This window comes from Cervus elaphus, chromosome 5 (assembly GCF_910594005.1).
Source record: "Cervus elaphus chromosome 5, mCerEla1.1, whole genome shotgun sequence".
Lineage (NCBI taxonomy): Eukaryota > Metazoa > Chordata > Mammalia > Artiodactyla > Cervidae > Cervus > Cervus elaphus.
In genome coordinates this window covers 93,053,188-93,068,039 of record NC_057819.1, presented here as the reverse complement: position 1 = coordinate 93,068,039, position 14,852 = coordinate 93,053,188, and the positions used below count along the sequence as shown (strand labels likewise).

At 44.3% G+C, this 14,852-nt stretch overlaps 1 protein-coding gene across 5 annotated transcripts in view; it reads left to right on the top strand.

The window, feature by feature from the left end:
* Positions 1 to 14,852, top strand: part of PHF12 (PHD finger protein 12) — a 38,996-nt gene that overhangs the window by 10,147 nt on the left and 13,997 nt on the right. For 4 of the 5 annotated variants that reach the window (XR_006341191.1, XM_043903231.1, XM_043903230.1 and 1 more), the window contains exons 3-4: positions 10,571 to 10,643; positions 13,246 to 13,639. Coding sequence is in view for 4 of the 5 variants with exons in the window: in XM_043903231.1 (XP_043759166.1) it covers positions 10,571 to 10,643; positions 13,246 to 13,639 (467 nt within the window). In the remaining variant the exon portion in view is untranslated. Of the gene's footprint in view, positions 1 to 2,715; positions 3,545 to 10,570; positions 10,644 to 13,245; positions 13,640 to 14,852 lie in introns of those variants that run through there. The other variant, XM_043903232.1, reaches the window with a different exon arrangement.

Genomic DNA, 14,852 nt, shown 5'->3' with positions numbered 1-14,852 from the left:
GGAAGAGCAGCTGGGCCATGGGTAGAAACCTGCTCTCTGCATTTAGCTGGCTTTCAAATAGATGGTCTCCCTACATCTAAGATGTTAACACTGTTTTTAGTTTTCCCAACCTTTATAGAATTTTAGGCCCAGTATCTGTAAGATGTGAACTGTTCCAGATTCCCTGAGCTGTGTTCACAAGAAGAGTGTGGCCTGGCTATTTCCTTACTCTTGGTCGTCCACTGAAATTTGACCACAGAGCAGTACCCAGTTTTCCATACCTTGGAGACTTTTATGGAATACACAGTTAAAATTGTTCTACTTTCCCATGGAATGTTCCCTGAGACTATTAAAAAGTGACTGTTAAGGCCAGAATATCGACTCTTTTCTAAAACAAGTGGACTCCAGCATCCATCATTAGGTGAATGAATGAAGCCCATTTTTAAAATGTTTGCAGCCAGCTCATTTTCCATTGTAGAGAAGCCAGGATTGCAAGAACAGCCACCCCAGTGATAGATGAGGTCCTGTGGCACCGGGGCTCGGCTTGTAGAGAAGTTAGCAGAGGCAGACACCTGGTGTAACTGTCGGTGGTCTGCCCCACCTCCTCCTTGCCCTGCACTACTTGTAACCCTCTTTTCCAGGTGTCCTTCACTGGGAGGATGGCCAGTGAAGCTCTACATGAAGGCAATAAAATCGGGGGGCACAGTCAGTTTGAAAGGATTATATGCCTGTGGAAGTGACGCAACTAGCTAAGTTTCTCAATGGGGCATTTGTAATGGTCTGGCACTGCATTGGCCTCCTTGTTAACACAGCCACTGAGGCTCTGCATGAAAAAACCAGCAGTGCGTGTACTTTTTATGTACTTTGTGGCATTAGCTGTATTTGAGTCAGTAGCTGGGATAAAGGAGAGGAAGAAATTAAGGTTCAGGGACCCCATGAACTTTCTCTCCACTTTCATCTCTTCAGTATCCTTCAGTATGACCATCTTTCCTGCCTTTGAAAGGTAGGCCATCCGTGAAGGGAAAAGCTAATGCCCACACAAGTGTCCAGGGGAAGCTTACTATTTCTTCTGACATTTAAATTTCATTAAGTTTTGTTGCCTCAAAACACAGACCAGTAAATTGAGGAATTATTAATACAGCTTTTAATTTAAACAGATGTTTTTAAATTAAACTTGAACTGTCACCTCTTAGCTTTTCCAGGACAGAAACTGATTTCAGTTCATAAAAGGCTTGTTTTCTATGCGGGTAGATGCCTTTGTAGATCAAGATGGCTGCTGGGAGGCTGAGACACAGCTATGGTCCTGTCAGCGATCCCGTTTTGACTAGTACCGACACATTTCCTGAGCTAGCCAAGAGCAGCAGGGCCAGTCAGAGAGAGGAGGCCTGTTCTGAGCATGTATTGTCTTCAGCACTCAGTCTTGCACAATGCCGTTAAATATAAATGCAGGATTTTTATCTGGTAGTGGACCTCACGTGGATGGATGAGACCCATGAACTGTGAAATTAAAAATCAGAACCGCTCAGTGCTATTGTTTGCTGACTGAACACCCCCACCACCCCAAAAAGGGGAGGGGACATACAGATGATGGGGAAGGGGGGCTGCAGGCAGTGAAACCTTTCTTAGTCTGATATTTTATTTCAACTGAAACAACCATTTGTGGGGCTGGAGAGCTTCTGATTCTTGGAGAATGATGGGTTCTGACAGGAGGGACCCTCACCAGTTCATTTGACTGACCTCTTTTAGAAGAGAACGGAGTGGAAGGCTGTTGGTGTATTGTATACAGAAAGGCTGTTTGAACAGTGTTCCTATGTGTATTACATAGAATATTTTGTCAGTCCAGGGAGAGAAAATGGAGTGTGTTCTTTTTTAAGTATTTCTTCATCCACCTGCTTCCTTTTGTCCTAAGACATACACCAAAGCTTTTAATTTGGTTAGGTGATATTTTCATGTCTCTCTGACTGCCTTTGGCTCAAGTTTTAAAATGTCAGTGTCACTTAGCTGGATGGACATTTGCAAGCCATACATCAGTAACAACATATTAAAAAAAAAAAAAAAAAGTCCAGAGCCCTGTACCATTTTTATCTCCATGTTGTGATGCAAAAAAGAAATCTCTGAAATAAAAGGCAGTCTTTCTGCTTCCCTGTCTCCCTTCACCTCTCCCCTCCTCCCTTTGTTCTCTCGATCCCCTCCCCCTCTCCCTTCCAGTTCTATATTGAAAAACTGCTTGTGCTGGATGGATAATTAGCACAGAGCTATGGAGCAACAGGTCCCGCTGGTAGCGACTAAATCTGAAGTAAATGTTAATGTCGGGCAGGTTCACATGTATTAATAGGCGAGGGAGATGAGTGAGGTTAGACTGGGACCAACCGCACTGGTATATGACTGAAATAGATCCTCTTAATTAGAGAGCCAGGAACCATGACAGCTACCAACATCTTCCACCTGCAGTGGTGAGCTGCTGCCTCATTAGTGAATGAAAGAGACATTCTAAATTAAAACCGGGCTCCTTCCATCCTTTAGCTGTAAGTTGGGATCATCTGGCTCTGGACTTTGAATCTTTGACCCAGCACAGATATTACAGTTAGCTGAAGGTTGTATGTCTGTGATTTTCTCAATAGACCAATCTAGACAACCTCTTCAGCAACAGAGGCACATCATTTGATTTGTTTGTGGGAGTTCAGATGCTAGAGTCCTGCAGCAGAGGTTTAGGAGTTTTTGCTTGAAATAATTAATGTTTTTGACAAGCTTTTTTTTTTTTTTTTAAATTTTTGGCTGAGTTGGGTCTTCCTTGTTGCAGTGCACAGGCTTCTCACTGTGGTGGCTTTTCTTGTTGCAGAGCTGGGGCTCCAGGCACGTGGGCCTCAGTAGTTTTCCTGGACCAGGGGTCAAACTGGTGGCCCCTGCATTGCATGGTGGATTCTTAACCACTGCACGGCCAGGGAAGCCCCTTTGACCAGCCTTTTAATTGGTTTGTGTGCAGATGTTACTGTTAACAATTTATAGGCCCTCTCAGGCCTCACAGAGCACTACTCTGTGAGATGCATATCCTTCAGTTGTAACATCTCTGAAGATTTAGAGCTCCATTGTTGTGAAGTATTTTATAGCTTACAATGTCTTCAAGATCAGGTAGTGGTTAAAATAAATAGCAAGTTGCAGAGCAGTGAACAGTCGCTCTCTGGCCAGTAATTGCAGTAATTGCTTTTTAGCAAACGATCTGGAAGGAAACATCCATAGCCGTGAAGATGGGAAGATTCTGTAAGAGTACCATGCTCCCAGGACACCCTTCTGTCCTGGGGAGAAGGGTGCCTGTTTTCTAGCACTGTGGGCCATATTCTTTGAAGCCAGAAAATAAAGATCCTTGACCTGTTGTCTAAAGAGCTACCAGTTTTCCAAGACAAGCCAGCTCACGTATAGAACACCACTTTTCCAGGGCTCACCTTTCTTCCCAGGACTTAGTTCTCAGAAGGAACCTAAAGGTGGTTGGTGGACCACTGTATGCTTGGTGGAGTTCAGTCTCTGTTCCCAGGAAAATGTCTCCGCTCCCAGAACCTTCCTTTATCAGGTAGGTTGTCACAATACCGAAATACACCTTCTTCTTCTAAAACTATAGTCTCAGGACTTCCCAGGCGATCCAGTGGTTAAGACTCTGTGCTCCCAATTCAGGGGGCATGAGTTCGATCCCAGGTCAGGGAACTAAAATCCCACATGATCCCCAGCTTGGCCAAAAAATAAAATTAAAAAAATGAAACTACTCTCCTCATGAACACCTCAAGATCTTTAACTTTATCATCTCTAGATTACTGGCTTAATTACGACTTGCTGAATAGCAGTTGTTGCAATGTAGAAAGAATCAGGGAAGGGCCACTGTCACCTTCAGATACCAAAAGACCAAACTTCTGAGGCTCTGGGTTGTCTGGGATCCATGAGCAGTTGAGTCTTACATAGGTCTTTATGCCAAGAAGCAGCTTGTAGCTGGTTGTATGTGGTCTCCATACCAACTATCCTTTCCATGTTGTCTCTCCACTGTGGTCCGTGAGAGCAAGGACCGTTTCTGAAATCTTGCCACTTAGTACGTTGCTTAACATAACGTGGGGGAGGCGGGGTGTGGGTGTGAGAGAGAGAATTCAGTCATGTCCAACTCTTTGCGACCCTGTGGACTGTAGCCCACCAAGCTCCTCTGTCCATGGAATTTTTCAGGCAAGAATACTGAAGTGGGTTGTCATTTCCTCCTCCAGGAGATCTTCCTGACCCAGGGATGGAACTTGTGTCTCCTGCATTGGCAGGTGGATTCTTTATCACTGCACTGCCTGGGAAGCATAACATGGTGTCCAGTAAATACTTGAGTGGATGAATGACTGGTCTTCTCTCCCTAGAGGCTGAGTTTCTTGACCGGGTAGATCATAACTGGTTTGCTTCGTGTCCTTCCTCCAGCGTGGTACCTCCAGTGTGGCACTGGTTAGGAAGCAGTGGGAACTCAATAAAGGAAGACTAATGGAGAGGGAAATGCTTGACCTTGTGGTTGAGTAAGTTACCCTGATGGATATTCCATTGTGTTCCCCAGAAATAAGATAACTCCCAAAGGTTCTTTAAAAACAGATTGGGCTCAAGATTTGGAAGAACCAGGAAGCTGATTTTGGTTCTCATTCTGCTGCTTTCTGACTCCATAGCTTTAGATAAATGAGTTTGGAGATACCTGTATGATGGGAGTAAGAATTTTCACAGTTTGATGGTGAAGATCAAATAAGAGCATCTGTGAAAACACTTTGTGAACCGTAATACACTAGATGTAAAATGAGATTATCACTCTGCTGTTTCTAAGCTTAGTGATTAGGAAGCACACTGATGTCTTTACAAGTGGCTCTCGCTCACAGTAGTGTTTTTATGGTTTTTACTACTGAGCAGCAGAAACTCTGATAATTTCAGCGTTACCTGACTTTAACTTTTAATCGTTTCCTTCTGTAGAGGATGGCCTTCAGCGCCCTGTCTTCATTGATATACAGGGTTGAGAGGGAGCTGGGATGGAACCCTGTTCTTCTTGACAGGCATATTATGATTTAAAGACTCTGGCATGCATATAATTGTTTCGAAGTTGCATGCTTAACTTGTGAGAATGCTGTTCTAATGAGGAAAGGAGCTTTAAGATGAGTGGATGAGGCAGGGGAGTCCTCAGGATGTGTGTGTGAGCAACCCCAAGGCTGTAGAATCTTCTTTCTTGGGAGGGGGGATCGGGATGGGGAATACATGTAAATCCGTGGCTGGTTTCTGTCAATGTATGGCAAAAACCACTACAATATTGTAATTAGCCTCCAACTAATAAAAATAAATGAAAAGAAAAAAAAAAAAAAGAATCTCCTTTCTCCCTGGAATCCTTTCTCTGTTGGCACTGTTTCTGATACAGAACAAAATTAGTCTGCTTGCAGAACAGCATCTTCAGAACTAGTTTCTGAGCTCATTACCCTACCCCAATGGCAGCCTGTCTTTCCTTGAGCCATTTCGTGAATCTTTATCTAGATGTCTGAGTTGGAAAACTGCCTTCTAAGGACTTCCCTGGCTGTCCAGTGGTTAAGACTCCACATTTCCAGTGCAGAGGGCATAGATTCAATCCCCGGTCAGGGAGCTAAGAGCCTACATGCCATGTGGTATGGCCAAAAAATAAAAGCTTTTTATAAAAGCTGCCTTCCACATAGCTTGAAAGGACTTGCTCAAAGCAAAGAGGAAAGAATCATCATCATGAGAAAGCCTGGTGGGTGATTCCTGTTTTCCAGCCATGACTGTGATGGTCATTTTCAAGAAACATAGACCTTCCTTCCCTATTCATCCCATCTCAGATATTACTGCCTTCTCTCGAGATACCATATTTTCAAATTTATTTCAAGATGCATATTCTGTCTCTAAGAAAGCAGCAAGGCTTCACTTTTTAAAATGTCTAAAGTGTTCATCCTGGAGACAACACTCTGACTTTCCTTCATGACTCCCTAAACTCGCAGCCCTCATCCCACACTTCAGGGTAGACAAGATGGTCATAATCTAGGATTCTGAGAAATGTTCTTAAGCATGGTATCTCTAAAAGTGATCCTTTAGAAGCCAACCAGGAGCTACTTTTGAGAGCTGCTTAATACAGATTTTAAGCATTTTACCCCTGTGTTAAGAAAGATAAATTGTGTAAAGAGGATTTAAAGTAGGGTGTTGCTGTATGAAGTTTAGGCTTGCAGGTATGGACTTTGATTCTGATATCTTATTGTTTTGTGACAGAAAATATAAGTAATTTCATGTGTGATTTAACCACCAAAATAAGTACCCAACCACATTGCCTCATCTCATGACTTTGGCCAGGGGGCAGTTACATTCACTCTTAGAAGCCCATTCATTTTGCGTCCCCCAGTTCTTTAAAGCTTTATTGTGTACCTGCTGTGTGCCAAACATTATGCAGAGACTGGAAATACAAAGGTAAATGAGGCCGAGAGCAGGACTCAGGTGCCCTGAGAGTTCAGTGTACAGTGTGGCCCAGAAGTGCCGTAGAGGATCGCGGGCTGTCGGAGGAGACTTGCTGGAGATGATGCCTGACTTGGGCTCCAGAAAATAAGAAGTTCACCAGATGAAGGATTGGAGGCAGGCTTAGCTTTTGTGGCTGTGGGTAGCAGCTCTGGCATGAGCAGAGAGACACAGGGTTGAGAAACAGCGTGGACTGTATGGGAAGCCACCAGACTAATGGAGCTGGGGAAGGGGCAGATTCCTGGCCTGCAGTACTGAGGAGCTTGACCTTTATCCTTTTGGGGTGAGGGCGATATGGAAGGGCTTTTCATTAGGAGACTGACATGATCAGATTGTGGCAGAATTATTTTGCCAGCAGGGTTAGACATAGATTGAAGAAGGCAGGAAGAGCAGCCAGGGGGGCATTCACATCTTGGTAAAAAGATCTAAGCCACTGCCACCTTGCCTCACCCCTCCCTGCTTTACATGTTTGGTGTGGGTTATCTTGATACAAAACACAAAGCCAGTAGGCAGATGAAAAGAAATGATGAAAAACAGAATCAGAAATGACAGCCCTTTCAGGGTTAATTTTAATATGACAGCTGCTGAAGCATAGCAGAGTCTGTAGGCCTTTGCAAATTACACACATGCATTTCATTAGTTTGGATATGGCCTGTGAGGAAATATATTGGAAGGAGCTAGGGGAGACTTTACAGGTGACATTCACGTGTGGTTATCTAGGGCTTGAAGACCTGTCCCAGTAGGCCACTGTGCCTCCTTTTTTCTGCTTCCTGGTAAGGATCCTCCTGAGATTCCACCACGGAAACCAAATAGGAAGCAATGAGCTGTGAGGGCTTGGTGGACATCCTGACATGTACGCTTAGGGCTCCAGGGATGTGTTGACAAAGCAGGAGCTAGGAAAAATTGTCAGGCTAAATGCTATTTAGGTAGAAAGGGTAAAGCAGCCTAGCATTAAGGCCTAGGACTTAAGGAAGAGTCCTTATATATTCATAGCCTATACATATATAAAATATATATAATAATTTGTTTTTAGCATTTTTCATATATTATGAACAAAAATTTCCTTCACATCATTCCAAGTTGGTGAATCCCAGGAACCAAATGTAGGAATTTCCTAAGCATAAATGTAACCTTATTCTGTATAGCAGTGGCTTTCAAACTTGGATGTTGAGCAGAATCACCTGGAGAGCTTGTTAAACACACGTTACTGAGGCTGTCTCAGAATTTCTGACTCAGTAGGCCTGGAGTGAGGGCTCAGAATTTGCATTTCTTTTTAATTTTTTAATTGAATTATAGTTAATTTGCAATGTTGTGTTTGAAGTGTATGCAAAGTGATTCAGTTATATATATATACACACACACGTTCTTTTTCATTATAGATTATTACAAGATACTGAATATAGTTCCCTTCGCTATACAGTAGGTCCTTGTTGTTTACCTACTTTATATTTAGCAGTGTATGTGTGTTAATCACAAAATCCTAATTTATCTTCCCCCCACCCTACCCTCCACCACTGCTATACCCTTTCAGTTCAGTTCAGTTAAGTTCAGTCGCTCAGTTGTGTCTGACTTTTTGCAATCCCATGAATCTCAACATGCCAGGCCTCCCTGTCCATCACCAACTCCTGGAGTTTACTCAAACTCATGCCCATAGAGTCGGTGATGCCATCCAGCCATCTCATCCTCTGTCGTCCCCTTCTCCTCCTGCTCCCAATCCCTCCCAGCATCAGGGTCTTTTCCAGTGAGTCAACTCTTGGCGTGAGGTGGCCAAAGTATTGGAATTTCAGCTTCAACATCAGACCTTCCAATGAACACCCAGGACTGATCTCCTTTAGGATGGACTGGTTGGATCTCGTTGCAGTCCAAGGGACTCTCAAGAGTCTTCGCCCACACCACAGTTCAAAAGCATCAATTTTTTGGCACTCAGCTTTCTTCACAGTCCAACTCTCACCTCCATACATGACCACTGGAAAAACCATAGCCTTGACTAGACGGACCTTTGTTGGCGAAGTAATGTCTCTGCTTTTTAATATGCTATCTAGGTTGGTCATATCCCCTTTGGTAACCATAAATTTGCTTTCTATGTCTGCAAGTCAAGTAAGTTATTTGTATCATTTTTTAGATTCCACATATAAGTGATAAATGATGATTTGTCTTTCTAGGACTTCCTTCACTCAGCTGTAAGTGGTGTTTCATTCCTTTTTATGGCTGAGTAATATTCCATTGTATATGTATACCATATCTTAACACATTCATCTGTCGATGACTGTTTAGGTTGCTTCTATATCTTGGTTATGGTAGATAGCACTGCTGTGAACATTGGGGAGCATGTATCTTTTTGGACAGAATTTTTATTTCTAGTAAGTTCCCAGATGATGCTGATGCTGCTTGCCTGGAGACCACACTTTGAGAACCCCTGCTATAGAGACATTATAAATGTGACCCTCCTAAGAATTCAATAAAGTTTCATATGATTCTTATAAACCTTAATGGAAATCAATGATCTGGAGAATCAATAAGACCAGCCCTCCACAGCTATAATTTTGATTCAGTATTGACTTACTGAGTGACTACTGTTTATGCAGCCTCTCTATTGTAAAGATACAAAGAGGGAAGGAGATCCAGTCCTTGTCTTGATTCCTCTGATAAAAGAAGTAAGAGAATTGTCACGCAAGGGAAGGCATAAGAAGGATGTCTTGGTAGTCTGAGAAGAGTTCGTGGAGGAGTTGTGTGCTCAGTTACCTATCACTGGTAACAAACTACCCCAAAACTCAGTGACTTAAAACAGACCCTAATTATTATCTCTCACAAACCTGCATGTTGACTAGGCTCAGCTGGATGGTTTTTCTGTTCAGTTGTTATATGGGACTGTGGTTATTTGGAGGCTCAGCTGAGCTGGCATGATCCAGGATGACTCAGTCATGTAGCCATAGTCGGTGCTGGCTGTTGACTTGGAGCTGACTGGAGTGCCTGAAGTCTCTTCTGTGTGACCTCTCAGCATGAGAGCAGGGCACTGAGATGGAACATTCCAAGTGTGTAAAAATGGAATCTACAGGGCTCTTCAGACCCAGCCATGGAAGTTCCTACATTGTCACCTCTGCTGCATTCTGTTGGTTAGAACAAGTCACAAGAGAGAATACCTCAGTGATCCAGTGGTTAAGACTCCACACTCTTACTGTTGAGGGCATGGGTTCAATCCCTGCCCTAGTTGGGGAACTGGGATCCTGCAAGCTGCGAGGTGTGGTCAGAAAAAGACAAGGCAGTTCGCGAGGAAGAAAATGGACTACTGGGTGGAAGGGAGCAGAGAATTTGTAGCCATCTTTAGCTACTATAGGCTGATTGAGGCAGGCCCTACAGGATGAATAGGGTTTTGATAGGCATAGCTTTCAGAGGGAAGAGTTTTAGAGGAAGAAATAGCAAGTCTTCAGTTTAACTAGGGGGAAAAGTTCCCAAAAGGGGCCTGGGAAGATGGAAGGGGACCCTGTGACAGAGGGCTTTGAACAGCAGGTGGAAGATCATGGACTTCCACTGGCCGACTTTGAAATGGCTGTGGAGGACCTCTCTATCTGTGATTTTATTAGCATGGTGCAGAGTTTGGGAATGACTCTTCATTGCTCCAAACCAGTTCATTATATCTTTCCCTGTCAGTCCAGTGTTCATAGCTCTGGGTTTGGCATCTCTTTCTAAGATGTGGGAAGGTATATACTTATTCCTTGAAAGTGAAAGTGAAGTCGCTCAGTCGTGTCCAATTCTTTGTGATGCTGTGGACTGTAGCCTACCAAGCTCCTCCGTCCATGGGATTTTCCAAGCAACAGTACTGGAGTGGGTTGCCATTTCCTTCTCCAGGGGATCTTCCTTACCCAAGGATCGAACCCGGGTCTCCTGTATTGTAGGCAGACGCTTTACTGTCTGAGCTACCAAGCTTACTCCTTAGGTTACTGTAAATGGGGCCAAGTAAGCATTTTGAGGGATAAGAGATGTATAACTACAGAATACAAGTTGAGCAACATGCGGCTTTGCATCAGACCTAGTTAGGCTTGTCCCTGCTGCATTGGTGCATTAGTTGCTTAGTCTTGCCCTTGTCTTTTTCTCGTAGCAACCCTCCACTGAGTGAAGAGATGTTGCCTCCTGGGGAGTGGATGTGTCACCGGTGCACTGTTCGCCGAAAGGTAAGAATGCTGCTTTCTGAAGGCTTTGCTCCAAATGCCAGATCTAGACCACTGATAATGGAGAGCAAAGACGGCCTGGCCCTGAAGGCATTTTCGTCCCTTCTTCTTATCTCTTCCAGCCCTGAATCACCCTCACACGCCCCATGTTGACTGTTTAGAATCCAGTAGGGCCTAAAATCTAAACATGGGCTGCTGAAATGGGCTGAAGAGGTGTGTTAATTTACTGAGACGTGTTCATTCACTAGTGACAGGAGTAGTCTGATCTCCTTGTAGACCTCCTGATAACTGGCCTGAACATACTGGCAGCTGTTTCCATGGCGAAAGAGGCTGAAGAAGAAGGCTGCCCCTGCCGCTTGATAGAAAAAGGATTCCCCTCACCTCGAGGCAAATAAGTCACTGGTCTCCAGAGGCTTGGTCAGGTGTAGGGGGTGGAGAGCACTTTGACCCACTTGGACCCCAGGTTGTCCTCTCTTCAGCTCCCCTTCCCTCAGCTTTGATAATTTAGTACTGGCTTTGAGAACGTAATTTTCTACGTTGAGAACTTCTGTGGGGTTCAAAAGCTAAATGCTCCCTTATCAAAAAAGGAAGTAAGTGTGCTTCCACCAGATAGCGAGACCCAATCCTCAAATTACAGGCTGTGGATTAGAATTTGTGTGTGAATTGTAAACCATTCCCTGCCCTACCCCCACACTAATCACACACCAAGCAACTGTCCTTTGTTGTGACATCACCTCTTTTCCTGGCCCCTCAACATGATGTCACAATGAATGATGACTTCCTTTGTTGCAGAAACAGGATGAGATGATTCAGAGATTGTGGTTTATGTGTGTAACAGTTTTCAGCCTTTAAGAAGAAGGTTAATGATTAGGCGGACACTTTTTCAATGTGTGCATAGAGTTCCTATTAAAAAGTAAGCCAAGGCCAAGTCAACCGCCCTACCAGAGCAGTGGTTTGATTTCTCTTAATGTCCACAAAGCAAGTGTCCTTCAGCTTGTCCTCCTCCCAATCTCTACCTGTGTGTCCCCAGCTAGATTAGAGTGGGGATAGTTAGAAGCATCTGTCAGCCAAGAGGCCTTTCAGAAACTTGCTACTCAAAAAAACTGAACTGGAAAAAAAAAAAAAAAACTGAACTGGACAGGGTTGGGAACTACTGTGGCAGAAGAGACGAAGCCAGGAAAAGGAGGTGAAGAAGAGGAGCTAACATTGTTTTGATGCTCATCATAGCTGGCTGTTCTACATGTGTTTCATGTAATCCATACAGCCTCCTATGAGTGCTGGTGCTGTTATCTCCATTTTTAAAAGGAAGAAACTTGAGGTTCACAATTGTAGAACTTACCCAAGTACTCAAAAGAATTGACCGAACCAAGTTTTGAACCCATAACTTTCTGACTCCAAGCTCTATTACTTCCTCAACAATTTAAACAGAACTACTTGCGGAGGATTATACTATAGTATGCCTTTTTCTGCATAGTGTGCTTTTCCCAAAATGCCACTCCCTGCTCTCAAGTGGACCTCTGTGTCTTCCCATGCCATATCTGCCTTTTGCACCACCACCACCTCTCCAGCCCTCTGGCCTCCCTTAGTTACAGTGAAGGGGGTTGAAGTGGCCTCCTGTGGATCTCACCAACCTCTCATGTTCAGGTCTCACTCCTAGTGGAGGCTATATCTTCCCCCCATCTCAGAGCCACCCCTTTCATGTATCTGGTGCTCTTTGTCACAACCAAATCCCTGAGAGGAGGAGGAGAAAGGTTTTACTAGTCTCACTTCACACAGAGAGGAATTCCTGCCCTCCAGCCGGAATCACCTAAGGTCATAGGGAATCAGTGGCAGAACTGGGACAAGATCCCAGGTCTCCTTACTGGACCCCAGTGCTAAACCTTTACTCTGCTTGGACCCTTGGAGGAAAATGTATTTGTCAGTCATTCAGTCCTACTCTGTGCACTTGGTCTTTTCCCTGTCCCCACCTTTCCATTCAAAAAGTGTCACTTTCAGAGTTCTAGTTAAACTGGAGACATGAAAGCCACCATTCTTGGACACCATGATTGCTGGGTCACTCTGCTCCACACACCATCCTTCCACCTTGTAGTGTGGTTGCCTTGCAAGCCGGCACCCACCATCCCTGGATAGGGAGCTCGGCTTGCCCGTTTTACTTTTTACCTTTGCTTTTACAGACCTTTCTTTATTTTGAGCAAAGTTCTTAACCCTTCAGGACACCCCCAAGGCAAACGGCAGCATTCTCGGTCCTTGATTCCCTGAGTTGTCCTCACTGTCCCCACTTAGTCTAAGTTTCTTCTCACTGCTTTAACTTTAATCCCTTTACCCCCACCTTGTGTGTGGAGATGCTGTGTATCATAGGATGTGTGGTTTGTTTCTGACTTTGGTACTTTCTGATCCCCTGCCCCACTGGTTTTGCCAGCTATAGTTTAGTTCAGCCATAGTTTGGTCAACTTTCACAGACCAGTGTTCCAAGTCCACAGGTGGGTGAGTCTGTAATATTAGAGACCTTCATGGTTTTGGTGAGTGGTCTAGCAGGACTCATAGCATCCATCGCTTTCTGTTTTGTGATACTCTATGTGATGGGCCCGCCTGTTCACTTGCACAGAAACGAGAGCAGAAGAAGGAGCTGGGCCATGTCAATGGACTGGTGGACAAATCTGGCAAACGGACTACATCCCCCAGCAGTGACACTGACTTGTTGGACAGATCAGCTAGCAAAACTGAACTCAAGGCCATTGCCCATGCCCGGATCCTGGAAAGGAGAGCCAGCCGACCTGGCACGCCCACATCCAACGCCAGCACAGAGACCCCCACCTCTGAGCAGAATGACGTCGACGAGGACATCATCGATGTGGACGAGGAGCCAGTGGCCACAGAGCCGGACTACGTGCAGCCCCAGCTGAGGCGGCCCTTTGAGCTGCTGATCGCTGCCGCCATGGAGCGGAACCCCACCCAATTCCAGTTGCCCAATGAACTGACTTGTACCACTGCACTACCAGGTTAGCCAGACCGTCATATCCTCCCCCCTACCCTGGCTTCCACAAAGGACACCGTCCACCCAGAGGGCTGTGTAGCCTGGGGTCACTGTCTGTGTAGCCACTGTCTCAAGTTCCTGTTTTGGTTTGTGGAAAGATCTTTGAAGGCTTACATGCTTACTCAGTTTTCTAATTTCCACCCTTTCCAATATCACTTTAAAAACGGGGCGGGGGAGGGGGGCACGGGATGTGGAATACATACACATAGTTCAGAAATCAAAAAATGTAAGAAGAATTTCAATAAAACATCTCCCACCTGTCCCTGTCCGCCGTTGCCCGATTTCCACCTTCCTTCCCCTCACAGATAACCACTGTTTGGTTCTTATGTATCTCTTAGAAGCCAATACAGATAGGTTTATCATTTTCCCCTTAAATAGCATGCTTATTTAACATCTTTTGATATTAATGTCCACATTATCCTCAGTTTTCTTAATGGTTGCATAGTAACACATTATATAAACTAATTTCCTATTAATGGACATCCTGGTTGTTCCTAATCTTTTGTTAGGAACAACAAATGGTGTTTCAACAAATAATTTTGTAAATGTATCACTGTATACATGTGAGTGTATGGAGGATAAATTACTAATATTAGAATTGCTGGGTCAAAACTATGCAACTATGCACTTGTAGTCTTGATGGATATTATAAATTGTCCTACATTCCCTTTTTTAAAAAAATTTTTTTAATTAAGTCATGGCTTCTCCTTGATACCAAAAAACATCTAGATCTTATTTTCTTCTTCCCGTAGAAAGTGAAATCGGCAGGCATAGGAAACCTGCTGGTCAGTAGGATGCATACAGCATCGTAGCTTTTCTGCTTTCTGTTAAAATGCAGTAAAATTACAGTCTTTTCCTCAGGCACCTCTGCAGAATTTGTTGACCATTTGACCTGGGTCTTTGTGTTTCTTAACTTGCCAGTATCTAACCTAGGCTGCTGACCACTTGATGTTTGCAAAATGCTGAGGATGTACTTCTGTCACAGAACAAGGAACTCGTGATCATGGTTCTGACTTAGGTCTCCCTTCTCCTGCTTTTTCATTCTATTTCTCACTGGAAACCAGCCTGGGATAGGGAGGGCCCTCAGAAAGAGATCTGCGTCCAGGCCATGGCACATGGTTTTACTAAGATCCGTTCCTCTGACTCACTCTTGTTTCCATACCCCAGACTAGGAACTC